The 16,467-nt window shown below is 36.7% G+C and overlaps 1 protein-coding gene across 1 annotated transcript in view; it reads left to right on the plus strand.

Moving 5' to 3' along the window:
• LOC126168267 (calcium-activated potassium channel slowpoke) overlaps positions 1 to 16,467 on the plus strand; it is a 908,898-nt gene that overhangs the window by 622,070 nt on the left and 270,361 nt on the right. The window contains exon 15 of the mRNA XM_049920542.1: positions 4,546 to 4,575. Within this exon, the coding sequence (XP_049776499.1) occupies positions 4,546 to 4,575 (30 nt within the window). The remainder of the gene's footprint in view (positions 1 to 4,545; positions 4,576 to 16,467) is intronic.

Consider the following 16,467-nt stretch of genomic DNA (forward strand, 5'->3'; position numbering starts at 1 on the left):
AAACAAGGATAATGGAATGTAGTCGAATTAAGTCGGGTGATGCTGAGGGAATTAGATTAAGAAATGAGGTACTTAAAGCAGTAAAGGAGTTTTGCTATTTGGGGAGCAAAATAACTGATGTTGGTCGAAGTAGAGCGGATATAAAATGTAGACTGGCAATGGCAAGGAAAGCGTTTCTGAAGAAGAGAAATTTGTTAACATCGAGTGTAGATTTAAGTGTCAGGAAGTCGTTTCTGAAAGTATTTGTATGGAGTGTAGCCATGTATGGAAGTGAAACATGGACGATAAATAGTTTGGAGAAGAAGAGAATAGAAGCTTTCGAAATGTGGTGCTACAGAAGAATGCTGAAGATTAGATGGGTAGATCACATAACTAATGATGAACTATTGAATAGAATTGGGGAGAAGAGGAGTATGTGGCACAACTTGACATAAAGGAGGGACCGATTAGTAGGACATGTTCTGAGGCATCAAGGGATCACAAATTTAGCATTGGAGGGCAGCGTGGAGGGTAAAAATCGTAGAGGGAGACCAAGAGATGAATACACTAAGCAGATTCAGAAGGATGTGTGTTGCAGTAAGTACTGGGAGATGAAGAAGCTTACACAGGATAGGGTAACATGGAGAGCTGCATCAAACCAGTCTCAGGACTGAAGACCACAACAACAACAACAGGCAGAAGGTTAATCCGAATTTCTGTATAAAATCAACTTTTATAATGTCTTAGACCAGAAAAATAATTTATGCATTGTGGGTTCAGCAGCTGTAAAATGCAAAAGTAGATCCCACAGCATAGATGAAGACCACTGGCTATATTTTAAACTTTATTCCATTTTATTTCATGCCACTCCTGTTTTGGGAAGTATGTTCATCATCAAGTGGCAAGCACCTGTAAATATAAAAAAATATGTTGACTAAATGTGAAGAAACAGTTCTTCATTAACATATTAAATGGTGAAAGCCTGTGGATCTGATATTCTATAATAAATGAATCAGAAAACAACATGCTGTGTTTGTGATCTTACATTCAAATGTCAGCAATCATAAATAGAAAACTATTAAAAGGTTGTCAACAATGGCAATGCATGAAGATCCAACAACCTATTCTTCTCAGTTGTTAGTTCCACTTGTCTCCTCCAAGTTTGCTTGAAAAATGCATTCACTTTCTATGACTTGTTTGGTACACGAGATTTTAAGAACATTGGTGCAGATGAGACACATGGAATGAAATTACTTCTGAGTTCTTACTTCCTGTATACTTTTTAATCCATCCAGTGCATCGACAGCCCAAGGAAAGTAGTTTGCTCTTCCCAAGATACCCACTATTGTCCACATAGTGCATACCATAAGTTCCCGAATTAAGATAGTAAGAAATTCAGTATCAAAGGCATATAATTTTTTAGGGTAATATGCCATACTGCTTTTGGAACTACATTTGTCATCAAGTGGTGAGCATCTGTAAACATAAAAAATATGTTGACAATTGCAAGGAAGCAGTTCTTCACGTCACATATAAAATGGTAAAGGCATTGGCTCTGATATCTATAACAAACTATGTGAATCAGAAAACAACATGTTGTGCTTGTGAACTTGCATTCAAATGCTCAACATGAGTTTTAGTCTTTGCATGGACATAAGTGAGTGTTCTTTCAATATTGTCTTGAATTTGTTGCTCAGAATCCTCTAGCTCTCTGTTGAGTTTAACTGTTCATGTCTGTTTTAATATATAGTAGAGAAAGAGGTGACAAATTTGGGTAGTCAGATGAATGGTGCAACATTGAGATTTTGTTTCTTTGGGAAGTGTAATAACATACCATGATAGATATCATCACTTGTTGTTCTACCTGAATGCAGAAATTATTTGTGAATGATGTCACTGCCATCGAGAAACATTTTCTTCATCTTTGTTTTCTGAAAGCAAGTGGTTGTAACCAATTATTGTGATTATCAAAGATCACTAATTTGAAAACAGTTACTATGTTTTCAGCTAGCTGACATGTCTTTTTATACATCAAATTTTTGACACTGAATAGACATGCACTGAAAAGAAAAAAAAACTGTGTGTTTATTTTACTGTCTATATTATTCCATGAAATACTAACAGAATTTCCAGGCCAAGCAGCCTAATAATTCATAAAAGTATATATAAAAATGTATAATAATATTAATATGAAGACAACATCTCTTGCTTCCAGCTCATTTCTGCATGTTTTGTGATATAATCGTTGTATATCCTTTTTTTAAAAAATTTGCATTTCAGTTGCCTTGAACCTTACTATTTGGTCACTGAAATAGTTGTAGATGCATATGGAAAATAGTCTATCTTGTTTAATTCGGGGCAGATCACTACTCACTAAATAAGAGTCAGTGTTAACAGTAAACTGGCAAATAAAAAGGACAATATCTTTGCTAATAATTAGTATGAAGTCCTTCTTCAGAGTTCTTAAAGAGTTATCTGATACACTTAACATGTTGTCATTCTTTTTACATGCTTCTCTATTTCTCTGTTTGGTGAGTTCTCCTACAATCTATCCTCATAGCCTCAAATATGTTCTGTCCTGGGTTTTCGTCAGTTCATCTTTGTATTCTGCACTCATGTTCAGCATCAACATTCTTTTATACATGGATGATGGCCAAAATTTCTTATAATCTCTGTTGTTTTAGAACAACACTTATGTAGGATGGAGAATCTCAATTGTTCAAACTGAATCAGATCATTGTTATGAAATTCTTGAGTGGTTTACAGCATGATCAGACTTGTCAGTGCAATACAGTCTCTTCACTGCAAATATAAGCTGGTGTCTCTGATGCTATTATTATTATCTTTTAATAAAGCTACAAGAATATCAATAATATAGTTTCTAATGTATCATTTCTTTCTCTTTTTTGCCTCTTTGACATTACTTTCAATTTCTCATCAGCACTGGACTGTAATAAATCTCCCCTCCAAAACTTAAGTACCACATTAGTTGACATCAGTAGATGCTAAGTTAGGCAACAAATTTATTGCTTGAGAATTATCTAGTGCAAGGTGTAATTACATAATTCTCTGTAGATTTGTTCTGCAGTTGAGTTTTGTGGCTCAACACACATAATATTATCCTTTTGTGTAGCAATAGTATTGTAAAACATTTTCAATATGGAAGATATTTTTTTCTCTTGCATTTAGCTTTTTGTTACATTTTAGAAGTACAATAAATGTAGTATGTTCCTTCTTCACTGCACTTTTTAGCCTGTACTACATGTTTCTTAGTTTGATTTTACTTAGAGAGATGTATGTACTGTGTATGCATTTATTGAGCATTTTATGATAATGTAGTTGTATTTAATCCTTAGTTCATGTTTCCTTTGTATAGATTCTTGGTGTAAGACTTAGCAGGGAAATATAGCTGAAACAGAATTTTTATGTCTTTACTGGAATTCAGACATAGTAAATATATTTTAATGGAAATGTGCACATATTTTCTTACACAGTATAACACAGAGTAGTGATATAAATTGAAATCTTGTAGAAGCCATCTGAAAAGATAGACAGTGTTGTGTACCAAGCGAAATGGTATGTAAGGGTTCATATCTTCCAGTCAGATGTTATCAATACTAAAATTTGTGCCCTATTGAGAAAAATGAATAAATGAAAAAATAGACAAGAAAGACTGTTGCATTGTAGCCAACAGATACACCAAAAAAGTACAATATATCAGTTGCAAACTTTATTTTACTCTCTGTTGTGAAATATTTTATTTAGCATAACTATCTGCAGCACTTTCCAGTTTTTCCAGAAGTTACAGCTTCCTTTTTCCATTATTTCCACTGGTTCATAGTTTCTCCAACAAATGAAATGAATTTAAATTTAAAAAAAATTTACAAGAGGTGACATAGTTCAAAAAGCTAAGCTAGGAAGAATTAACAATCAGTGAAATCGTCACATGGATCAAAAATAGTATGTTAGTAACTCAGTTCTGTTTATTTATGCAGATGTTCAACAAATGAACACTTTTGCTTTTTTGCAACTCCTGATGTGTTACATTAATGGCATACACAACTGCTTATTTACCAGTGAAGTTCAGTTGCTATAGAAGTACAGGATATGAGATACTGTCTTTATTGTATTTTCAATATGTGGAACCCATATGGGATACTGAATGGTAACACATTTTTTATAGGCTAATGGTAGGAAGTACAATTTTGTTCAACTGGATTATGATACTGTCTATGAATAGAACTGTATGGAGTCCTGAGATTTTTTAAACAAATAACTAATAAGATTTTTATGAATATAAAAATTCTGTTCAATGGCTTCCCAGAGTTTTAGTTTTAGGATGCATAGTACTTTTATTTGATTTAGAACATACTTATGTGTGTAGATGTAAGAAAAGGGAAGTTCAATACAGAATTCCTTTAGAAAGAGGAAAGGAAATTCAGGGAAAGGCAGCTAGGTCTTATGTGAAGAAAATTCTTCTTGTTTAAACACAGAAGTGGTGACCAACACTTGCTTAAAAGTCTTATTAACAATCATTCAGCACTGACTTTAGTTTCCTTTTTACAGGTGAAGCAGGCAGGGAGAAAGAGGAGGCATGTAAGTAACCCATATATTTGTTCTAGTAAGTAACTCTATCTTACTGTGGAAAATAAAGTTTATGTCTCCTAATAATCAATATATTTTCATATGTGTAGAACAGTAATGTGTGCAGAAACAACAACAAATTACTTGACATTGTGAGACAGAAAAGAAGACCCTATTTATCATTAGCCAGTGCAAGCAACATAACAGTGCTTTCATCTTCAGTAATGCAAATGACAGAAGCTGACACTTGACCTTAATAAACATTGAGAACCAAGATATAGCATTTTGTGTGACAATTTCTTTTTACATTCAATTACAATTTTCATATTTGTCTTTCTTGTGAGATCTCTGACTTTCTCCCTTTGTACACAGAAACATCGTTTGGTGTCCTGAAAGATTTTGTTTGTTTTGAGTGTAACTATAGTTCCTCAAGTCTTAACAGTTGTTAAGTATGCATTCACCGTCCGTTGTACATTTTTCCTAGCTTCTCTTTATATGTTTCATTGTTTTTAATAAAGAATTGTTTGAGATTTGCAGAGTGAACATTTAAGACTGAGTTGTGTTCAAAATATTTTTGAAATTCTTATGAAATTACTATCTGTGGTACAGTTTGATTATTTATGATGTTGCAATATCATTACATCCTGGATTTTCCATTATTTCTGTTTCTGATATTGATAATTCTATTAATTTCATTAGCACATCCATGTCATCTACAGAAATTGCTATTTTGGAGAAGCTGTTTAGTGTCATTTATAGATCACTTATGTATGTTAGTTAATATTAGAAGGGGATCTAGACTCATGACTGGAGTAACTTTGTGTTGATGATTCCCACATAGAGTCTGATTTTTATTTATGTGGAGCAGTGTGTTAATGTGATTCTTAATTTCTCTTATTATTATGGAGGTAATACTCCATCAACCTAAGGTAGATGCCATAACACACAATTATATAGTTTCACAATTTTTAACTTGAGCTTTAGTCCTTCCATAAGATCAAATATGAGTGTTTCCAGTAGCCAGGTGGAGGGGCTGAAAACAGATTATTATTGTTTGACAAGTAGACTTAATTGCATTATATCTGCTTTCTCAAATAAATTTTGAAATATTGGAACTGAGTCTGTAACTAAGTATGTTTACTTATCTTCACTTTTATCATTTTATTTACTAGGCATAATGTGTGTAATTAAATAAAATGCAACACAGGTCAACATATGTTGTTGAAAGACTAAGATGAAAAAACAAGACACTGCATTTGGTTAATGGGTTTGATTTGATTTGATTTTTTATTTGATCCTGTTGATAATATATGTACAAAGGGGGTGCTAGTAATATAGGACAAGTCAAGTGAAATAATACAAAATTGTGTGAGCATTTTATGTATCATTCAAATGTTTATTTTCTATGAACAATTGATTACAAAGAATATTACAGCCTCCATTTTACTGGTATAAGTTCAAGTGAGTGCTTAAAATGTCCCTTCAATGAAAACACATGACAGACGCATAGTGTACAAAATTGTTGACAGACACATTGAAACTAGCACAAACAGAGCTAGTTAAACCACGTGGAAAGGAGGCATGCTTATCTGGTGGGGAGACCAGATTTATTATCTTGAAACTTTCTAATGCACTGAAACTGTATACCAGTCCAGCACTCAGATACAAACACTTGCATATCATGCTTAGCACTCTTTAGCACTCTTATGAACTGTTCTGTCCTGAAATAAAGACTCAGTCTTCCAATATCTCTCTTCCATTTCACATTTATATAGTGGTTTTTCTTGGTATCCAAACACTCGCGTGAGAAAGAGTAAGATAGAAAAGGTAGGCAATAACCCAGTTTGTAGTTCTGGACCAGCACACAGTTTCAATCTATTAGGAAGTTTTGTTACAGTGTATGTACAACTATAGGATGGAAACATCATTCCACAGTAGTACCTAAGCAGTTCCATGCCATATACTTTCTCTCAGGCACAGCATACATTTATGATTTGTCAGGAGGTTTTGTTACACAGTATATACTCCACTGCAGTGCAGAAAACATTTCTGATAAAATTATTTAATTTTCATGTAACTAAGGATATCTTGATTGCCAGATTATATATATAGAAAGAAATTTTCCATGTGGGAAAAATATATATAAAAAACAAAGATGCTGTGACTTACCAAACAAGAAAGTTCTGGTAGATAGACACAATAAAAAACACACAAACACACACACAAATTTCAAGCTTTCGCAACCCATGGTTGCTTCACCAGGAAAGAGGGAAGGAGAGGGAAGGACGAAAGGATGTGGGTTTTAAGGGAGAGGGTAAGGAGTCATTCCAATCCCTGGATTGGAAAGACTTACCTTAGGGGGAAAAATGACAGGTATACACACACACACACACACACACACACACACACATATCCATCAGTCACAGCATCTTTGTTTTTAGGGTAACAATGTCTGATACTTTCCTTGGTTTAAACTAATGATTGGTATTTGGTATTAGACAGTATTCCCATTCCTGTTCAGAAAACTGTTACTTTTTTATGATGTGTGTCAAATCTATAGAAGTATAATAAAAGAGTCTTGCTAATGTAGTGAGTTTTGATTTAATGCTCATTTGTGATTTAATATTTCTCAAATATTCGCACTCTGGTTACCCAGATTAGTAGCACCAAAATGAGGCATGCATTAAGGTGACAAGCTGGAGGTACACAAATCTATACATATTGTGTGGAAAGTGTGTTGTCACATCATGATACATTGTTGGTTACATGTTAAACTCATGCACACTTCTGAAACAATCAAGTAGAGTGACATTGGTAAATGCCTGAACAACAAAACAATAGTATGTCAAAAAAATTTGTCTTCAGTGGTGTTTACAATGAGCTGGATTTTAATATACAACAGTGATTCAGATTTCTTGTACAGCCTGAGTATTGATATGGAACAAAGGTCAGAGATACTTGGGCTTCATACCACATCTGCAGCTTGCTCTCATGGAGAGTGCTGCCACAATCTCAGGCACATCATCTGTTTCTGCCCACTGGCAGGACTGATTCCACAAATATCACTGTCCCACATTTGTCCAGCAGTTCTCACTATTCTCTGAGGAATTTTATACACATTGTCGAAGTTTGAGTCTCTGATCTTGCCTCTGTGTACAGTTTTTGATTCGAATTGCTCCTGGAACTATTTGCACACTGTTTATGAGTGTTGCTGTGCTCTGGAAATTGCATATGCCTCGATGTTCACTTTATGAACACAGCCATCATTCAGAACAGGAACTGCCTGGTTGTTCCCCTTCTCCACATACCTCCAATGTCAATTATGATAAACTGAGTTCTACATACACCAAAATTAGAGAGAAAAGTGACAATGAGGACTTTCTCAACACACACCTATTCATTGTGAGATACGGATCTTGTTTCCAAAGCTGTGTCAACAGCAGTTGCTGCTGCAACATCAGTTGCAGTAACAGCAGGAATTACTGTTACAGATACTATAAAATCAAAATTATTCATCAGCTGCAGCGACAGTGTCATCACCTTCTCCTCAACCATTTGCTTGTTTTGACAAGATAAATGAGATTTGGGAGGTCTGTTTACCCTTTTTTGTTCTTCACTGCGAGGCAAGTCAGATAACTGATGATGAATGTTAAAGTGCGCCCTTATTGCCTTCTAGTTACAAATTCTAAGAAGTTGAATAGAAACTATGTCCACTCTCAAACCCCAGAAGTTTCAGTTTTTGTGATGTTTGAAGTTTCCTGACTCACTATTGTGATCACCAGTTTCAGTTAGGCTAATATTTAATCAATGTGTTTAACAACATAAGAAAACATATACAGAATAGGCTACTTGTTTGCAAGGCTTAGCACACAATTGTGATTTTTCCTATCAATAGTGTGGTGCATTGTATGCAGAATCATTAATCCTTTAAGTTTAATATATGTCTGTTCCCTTACTGTGAAGGGAGTGAAAAGGCTTTGAAGTCATCTCATCCAACCCTGAATGACATGCTAAAAAATTGCCAAAGCTCATGATGTAACAGCACCAGTGCGAGCTATATTTTGTGATACTTCTGGTGTCAACTTCCTTAATAGTCATTATGTTCTACAGTCAACTGAAGACAACTTACCAAAGTCATCATCTGATATACCCAGCATTGGGTCAACCAGTGATCCATTGAGTGTTATTCAGTAATCGCAGCTGTTGTTATCAGTCCACTGGCCTCATCATTGGTAGACACAGACAAACAGAAGCCCTTTGTTCACCATTGGTGAAACTTATAAAAAATATTCCTCCACATCATTGTCAAAGATCCCAGAAAAGTTAATGCAAGCAAATCCTGTGCAGGTTGCAGACCAAGGCATTGATGCTGTCGCTGCCCTTTGCATGATATCACTTGTTTTGTGTGCTACTAACCAGGACATTTAGTGTGTGCCTTGGCAGCTGTGTGACAATAGCAACAGCCACCAGTGTGTTGCTCACGATCTTCTCAATGCCAGTATCAGCAACAGATGGGATGTAGCTGTAGCAGGAAGTTAATAGAGCAATGTTGGAATTCCAGTTTGAGACTATGACACCTAACTCTCTGTAAGTACTGGCACATTGGCTCCCCACAGGTGCAGTATCCTATCTGCAGAGTGGTGATGCAGTATCCTATCTGCAGAGTGGTGACAGACAGTGGACAGTCAGTCATGTTGTGAGGTCAGGTCACAGTCCAAGGTTAGTATAAAAATGTTGCTCAATAACTAACCCTGATGGTGCTAAACTTTTGGGCAACAACAAACATTTTGGCCTATAGCCACTTACCGTGCATTATAGTTTCTAAATTAAAGATCAAGTGAATCTAATTTCAACCATGAGTCAGTTCAAGGAATGGGATAAAGGATGTGCACAAATATAAGGAAATGTTTGAACCTGCAGTAGGTTATGCAAGAGTTCCAAGACAGCCGGCTGCTGTGTCTGAGCAGTTCTAAGCGCTTCAGTTCAGAACCAAGCAGCTGCTACAGTTGTAGGTTCGAATCGTGCCTTGGGCATGGATATCCATGACAACCGATTATGCCATTAGAGTCCTCTCAATCACTGCTAATCATGACCTGAAATCATGACTCCTGTAGTAACACAGCCATGACTCTCCCAAACAATGAAAGAATGAGAGCTCTTCCCAGCTCACGACCATACCCACTGATAATGGTCATCCAACGTAATGCAGAACTGTGATTCAAAGTTGAACACCATTCACCAGCAGTTCATGCTTCCCAGTCACTGCACCACTCCAAATACAGCTGTTGATGTTGTGGTCTAATGCCAGACTACATTGGAATAGTAATTTCCCAGTCTGGCTGTTGTAGCCATGAGCCAATAGTATGGGATGACACAAAATGTTGTAGTGAGACCATTATGTGTTCTCAGATGGCAGACACATATGTGAAATGGTTATTGTGTGCTTGGTGCACAATACAGTGATCCCCTTTGTGGTGGTCAGATGAGGTTGACAAGAAACTTGGTGATCAATATGCCTGCCCTCACATTCTGTAGCAGTACAACATCAGGCCACTGTCATATCTGAATACATCATCAGGCTAAATATTATATGACGCTACCAGCTGACCACTTAGAGACCCACAATGGGGCCCCTTTCAAACTCTGTCAGGTGCTGATAATGCTGTCTCCAACATGTGCATAACCTCTCTGTCTCCTTCACAGTGATCGCTTAACATATGATTCTTTTCCTACTCATATACCATACCAGCCCTGGTAACAAGGCTAAACACAAACAACACTAATGCACTCTGTCGGCCATTCTACCAGTTACAGAGAATTGCAACGTTAATTATTTACATAGTTAACAACAGTTTGTACATGTAGGCCTGATATTAAATTCAAATCCCTGGGGCCCAAGCCACATGGAGGCCACAGCTCTCTCAAGGGTTCAGATCACCTAGGGAGCTAAGTTGGCATACATTGGACTGCTATTGCATATAAATTTTGTGTCATATAATAAATAAAAGAACGTTACCACAGCACCAGCAAAATCAAACTTTCTTTCCATTTCAGTTCTTCCATTTTGTGAGTCATATAGGCCAGTTGGATTATGATCTATTTTGTGTTTAATCTTGAATGCACTATATTTTCTTTAGATATCATTCACTAAAACCACATTGTGATGGAGTCAAAAAAGTGCTTTCTTTAAAAGTTCTTGGAAATCCTATCAAAACATTTCCCCAATAAATATATATGGCAGCAGCTGTGAAATGTTGCTATAGTTTTGTATGTTTGCCAACATCATTCAGAAGTCAGGTATTTCTGGTTCCATCACAAGGTGATTTTTAGGAAAACCAGTACACAGAAAATATTTTGCATTCAAGAGTAAACACAAAACAAAATATTTCTGATTGTAATAAGTAGTCCTGGAAGAACTGTGAAACAAGAAATGAAATGACGTGTTGTGGTACATTGGCCATACTGATGCTCAGAAGTGAAGAGGTAATGTTCTTCTTTTGTTTGTCTGTGGAATAGCCAAGGAGGATTTTAACCTCCTTGAGAAAGCCAACTTACATTGGAGCTCTCATGTTACTTGATGTGATATTATGCCTTGGTCAAAGAGGCTTGGCATTCAGAGATTCAGCTCAGAAAATTGCAGATCCAAATAATGGAAATTTCCTCAGAATATTTGAACTCTTGAGTCACTGTGATCCAGTTATTGCAAAACACATTAGCAACCTCAGAGACCGACAAGAATCTGAAAAGTCTTTACATGTGCATTATTGGTCATGTGATATTCAGAATGAATTTATTTCTAGTTGTGCCCATCATGACAGGCATACCATCTTGGAAGAGAAAGAAAATGAGAAGCATTATTCAGGTATTATTGCTCAGCTTCTGATTCAAATTGTATTGAACAAACAACATTCACCCTGCATTATATTTACTTCAATAAATAAATTGATATAAACAAAATAGATTAACAGTTTTTGGAATTTGTAGAGGGCAGTTAGAGAATGAGAATTACTATTGCACATTTCATTTGATCAATACTTGTGAAACACTCAATTCAGACAGGTATTCTGCAGACAAGGTTATGATAGCAGAAGTAATGTTAAAGGGTCATATAAAGGAGCTCAGACACATGTTCTTCAGTGAAATCCTCTTGTAAAATCTCTCCATGTGCTCATCAGAGCCTTGTTATATGGAGTACAAGTAGCTGAGAGTTGCCAAGAATCAGATACTTTATTCTATGAGATTGGCCTTTTTCACAGCCTGCTCAGTAATAGTAAAAGTTCATAACGGTAGGAAACTCTGAAACAAGGTGTTGAAAGGTCTTTATACTCCATGTCTGATACCCATTGGAATGCTCAGATTGACATTTCAATATCAATCACAGCTCACTTGTATAAACTTACCATTGCTATTGAAACTCTCAGAAGTTAAATTTTTCAACTGAAACACATTCTGCGATACAAGTGGTTCTGTCTTATGTCATATGATTCAGGTGTTTAATCATAGCACCTGTTTAGATGAAGTTGTTGGCACCAGTTGACTTTTATATACAGGGTGGCCCATTGATAGTGACCAGGCCAAATATCTCATGAAATAAGCATCACATGAAAAATCTACAAAGAACGAAACTCGTCTAGCTTGAAGGGGGAAACCAGATGGCGCTATGGTTGGCCCGGTAGATGGCGCTGCCATAGGTCAAATGGATATCAAGTGCGTTTTTTTTTAAATAGGAACCCCCATTTTTTATTACATATTCGTGTAGTACGTAAAGAAATATGAATGTTTTAGTTGGACCATTTTTTTTGCTTTGTGATAGAGGGCGCTGTAATAATCGCAAACGTATATTACGTGGTATCATGCAACATTCCACCAGTGCAGATGGTATTTGCTTCATGATGCATTACCCGTGTTAAAATGGACCATTTACCAATTGTGGAAAAGGTCAATATTGTGTTCATGTATGGCTATTGTGATCAAAATGCCCAACGGGCATGTGCTATGTATGCTGCTTAGTATCCTGGCAGACATCTTCCAAGTGTCCGGACCATTCGCCAGATACTTATGTTATTTAAGGAAACAGGAAGCGTTCAGCCACGTGTGAAAGGTCAACTACGACCTGCAACAAATGATATTGCCCAAGTAGGTGTTTTAGCTGCTGTTGCGGCTAATCCGCACATAAGTAGTAGACAATTTGCACAAGAATTGGGAATCTCAAAAACATCAGTGTTGAGAATGCTACATCAACATCGATTGCACTCGTACCATATTTCTATGCATCAGGAATTGCATGGCAATGAGTTTGAACATTGTGTACAGCTCTGCCACTGGGCACAAGAGAAATTACTGGCCAATGACAGATTTTTTGTGTGCATTCTGTTTATTGACGAAGTGTCATTCACCAACAGCGATACATAAACCAGCATAATATATACTATTGGGCAATGTAAAATCCACAATGGCTGTGACAAGTGGAAGATCAGTGACCTTGGCGGATTACTGTATGGTGCGGCATTATGGGAGGAAGGATAATTGGCCCCCATTTTATGGATGGCAATCTAAATGGTGCAATGTATGCTGATTTCGTGCGTAATGTTCTACCAATGTTACTACAAGATGTTTCACTGCATGACAGAATGGCAGTGTACTTCCAACATGAAGGATGACCGGCACGTAGCTTGCGTGCGGTTGAAGCGGTATTGAAAGCATATTTCGGGACAGGTGGATTGGTCGTTGAAGCACATAAGTAGCAGACAATTTGCACAAGAATTGGGAATCTCAAAAACATCAGTGTTGAGAATGCTACATCAACATCGATTGCACTCGTACCATATTTCTATGCGTCAGGAATTGCATGGCAATGACTTTGAACATTGTGTACAGCTCTGCCACTGGGCACAAGAGAAATTACTGGCCTGCACGTTCACCGGATCTGACGTCCCCAGATTTCTTTCTGTAGGGAAAGTTGAAGCATATTTGCTATCGTGATCCATCGACAATGCCTGACACATTTGTCAGCGCATTGTCAATGCATGTGCAAAAATTATGGAAGTCAAACTACTCGCTGTTGAGAGGAATTTTGTTACACGTATTGCCAAATGCATTGTGGTTGACGGATATCATTTTGAGCATTTATTGCATTAATGTGGTATTTACAGATAATCACGCTGTAACAGCATATGTTTTAGAAAAGATAAGTTCACAAAGGTACATGTATCACATTGGAGCAATCGAAAGAAAATGTTCAAACGTACTTATATTCTATATTTTAATTTAAAAAACCTACCTGTTAACAACTGTTTGTCCAAAATTGTGAGTCATATGTTTGTGACTATTACAGCACCATCTATCACAAAGTGTAAAAAGTCGTCCAACTAAATCATTCATATTTCTTTACTTACTACATGAATATGTAATTAAAAATGGGGGTTCCTATAAAAAAAAATAAAAAAAAAAGTAGTTGATATCCGTTTGACCTTTGGCAGTGCCATCTAGCAGGCGAGCCATAGCGCCATCTGGTTTCCCCCTTCAACCTAGACAAGTTTTGTTCTTTTGTAGTTTTTTCATTTGACGCTTATTTCATGAGATATTTGCCCTGGTCACCATCAAGGAACCACCGTGTGTGTGTGTGTCTATATATTCAGTCTCCTACTCCATTAAAGTGTCAGAGCACTAGTATTCTTTCTTGATATATTTAACCTTTGCACACTCATTCATGATTCGTGTGACTGGAATATTTGTTCTTTCAAAGCCGCAGTGAGAAACCGAAGATATGGTTTATGACTCTTTTTGTTTTACTACATTCCAAATAATTTTGATGTCATAAACATTATACAAGATCTATCATAATAGCTGTTACTAGTTTTCTGAAATAATGGAGGGCATTAAAATAAACATGTTTTTTCATAAAGCAGTGTCCAGTAATGTGTAGTTTTGAATTTACACTGGAATGTAATAAATGTGCTGGAAGTAATTCACTGCAAAGCATGATCTTTACAAGGGCACATCAGGCAGGCGTGCTACAGCTTCCTTTATATGGAAATATTGTTAGTTGTCATCAGTTGACTGTAGAACATAATGACTATTAAGAAAGTTGACACCAGAAGTATCACAAAATATAGCTCACACTGATGCTGTTACATCATGAGCTTTGGCAATTTTTTAGCATGTCATTCAGGGTTGGATGAGATGACTTCAAAGCCTTTGCACTACCTTCACAGTAAGGGAACAGACATATATTAAACTTAAAGGATTAATGATTCTGCATACAATGCACCACACTATTGATAGGAAAAATCACAATTGTGTGCTAAGCCTTGCAAACAAGTAGCCTATTCTGTATATGTTTTCTTATGTTGTTAAACACATTGATTAAATATTAGCCTAACTGAAACTGGTGATCACAATAGTGAGTCAGCAAACTTCAAACATCACAAAAAACTCAAACTTCTGGGGTTTGAGAGTGGACATAGTTTCTACTCAACTTCGTACAATTTGTAACTAGAAGGCAATAAGGGCGCACTTTAACATTCATCATCAGTTATCAGCCTGTCTTTCCCACTTTCATTGAAAAATAATGTTATTTACGAGGGCTATTCAGAAAGTAGGGAACGTTTCCATCGTAAAACACATGCCAACTGCAGCTCAGTTGTCATCCATCCGTGACAGCAGGAATGTCTCTGTGCATCAGATTTTTTTTTTTTTTTCATTCAAATTTGAAATGTGTGCTGCAATCGAAAATTCTGCCAGTTATGAGATGCAGTTTGTGATACAGTTTTTGATACCAAACTTAAGGGAATTTACTGTGAACTGTGAGAAGTGTATGGAAACAAAGTAATGAGTGAATGTTCTGTCTGGAAATGGTGCATTCAGTTAAAAAGTGGCTGAACCAATGTTGATGATGAAGAGAAGAGTGAACGCCAAACACTGTGACTCTCAATCTTGTCGCTAAAGTTGGTGAAACGGTTCGTGAAAACCATTGCTTCACAATTATGGAGCTTTTGCTTTCTTTTCCACATGTTTCACGGACTTTGTTGTTTGATTTTGTTGCTAGAAAGCTGTGTTACCACAAATTTTGTGCACTATGGGTGCCCAAAATGCTTACAGAGCACCACAAAGAACAGCAAATGGGGGCAACGATGACATTTCTGGAGGCCTACCACAAACATGGTGATTCATTACTGGATCGAATCGTAACCATTGATGAGACTTGGGTGAAACACATCAATTGCAAGACAAAATTACAGTCAATGGAGTGGGGGCACACAACGTCCTCCCAAAAGTGAAGGAAATGTTTGCAAACCTTCTCAGCAAGGAAGTTGATGGCAACAGTGTTTTGTGATAGGCAAGGTGTGCTTCTTACTGATTTTCTCGAATGTGGAGCAACCATAAATTCTGCCTGGTACTGACAAACTTTTGACAGCATTAGAAGAGCAGTTCAAAACAAATGCCAAGGGAAGCTGACATCCAAAATTTTGTTTTTGCACGTGAATGCCCAACCTCACACAGAAAACCGCACTAGAGAACTCCTTAATTCATTCAAATGGGAAATTTTCCCTCATCTGCCCTACAGCCCTGATCTTGCACCACTTGTTTCCCAAGATGAGGAACTGGCTTGCAGTGCAGTGCTCTGATGACGACGCAGAACTCCAGGCAGGCGTGACTCACTGGCTGAAGTCTCAGGTGGCAGAATTTTATGACAAAGGTCTTTCAAAGCTTTTCCAACACTATGATAAGTGCCTCAATGTGACTGGTGAATGTGGAAAAGTAGTATGTCAGTCGCTCTTTCAGGTATATATAACAAAATGTATTTATTGTAGTTAGTTTTTTTTTTTAATACCAAAACGTTCCCTACTTTCTGAATAGTTCTCACATTTTAATACCTGAAACTAAGTAAACAAATTTCACAGA

This window comes from Schistocerca cancellata, chromosome 1 (genome assembly GCF_023864275.1).
Source record: "Schistocerca cancellata isolate TAMUIC-IGC-003103 chromosome 1, iqSchCanc2.1, whole genome shotgun sequence".
Classification (NCBI taxonomy): Eukaryota; Metazoa; Arthropoda; class Insecta; order Orthoptera; family Acrididae; genus Schistocerca; species Schistocerca cancellata.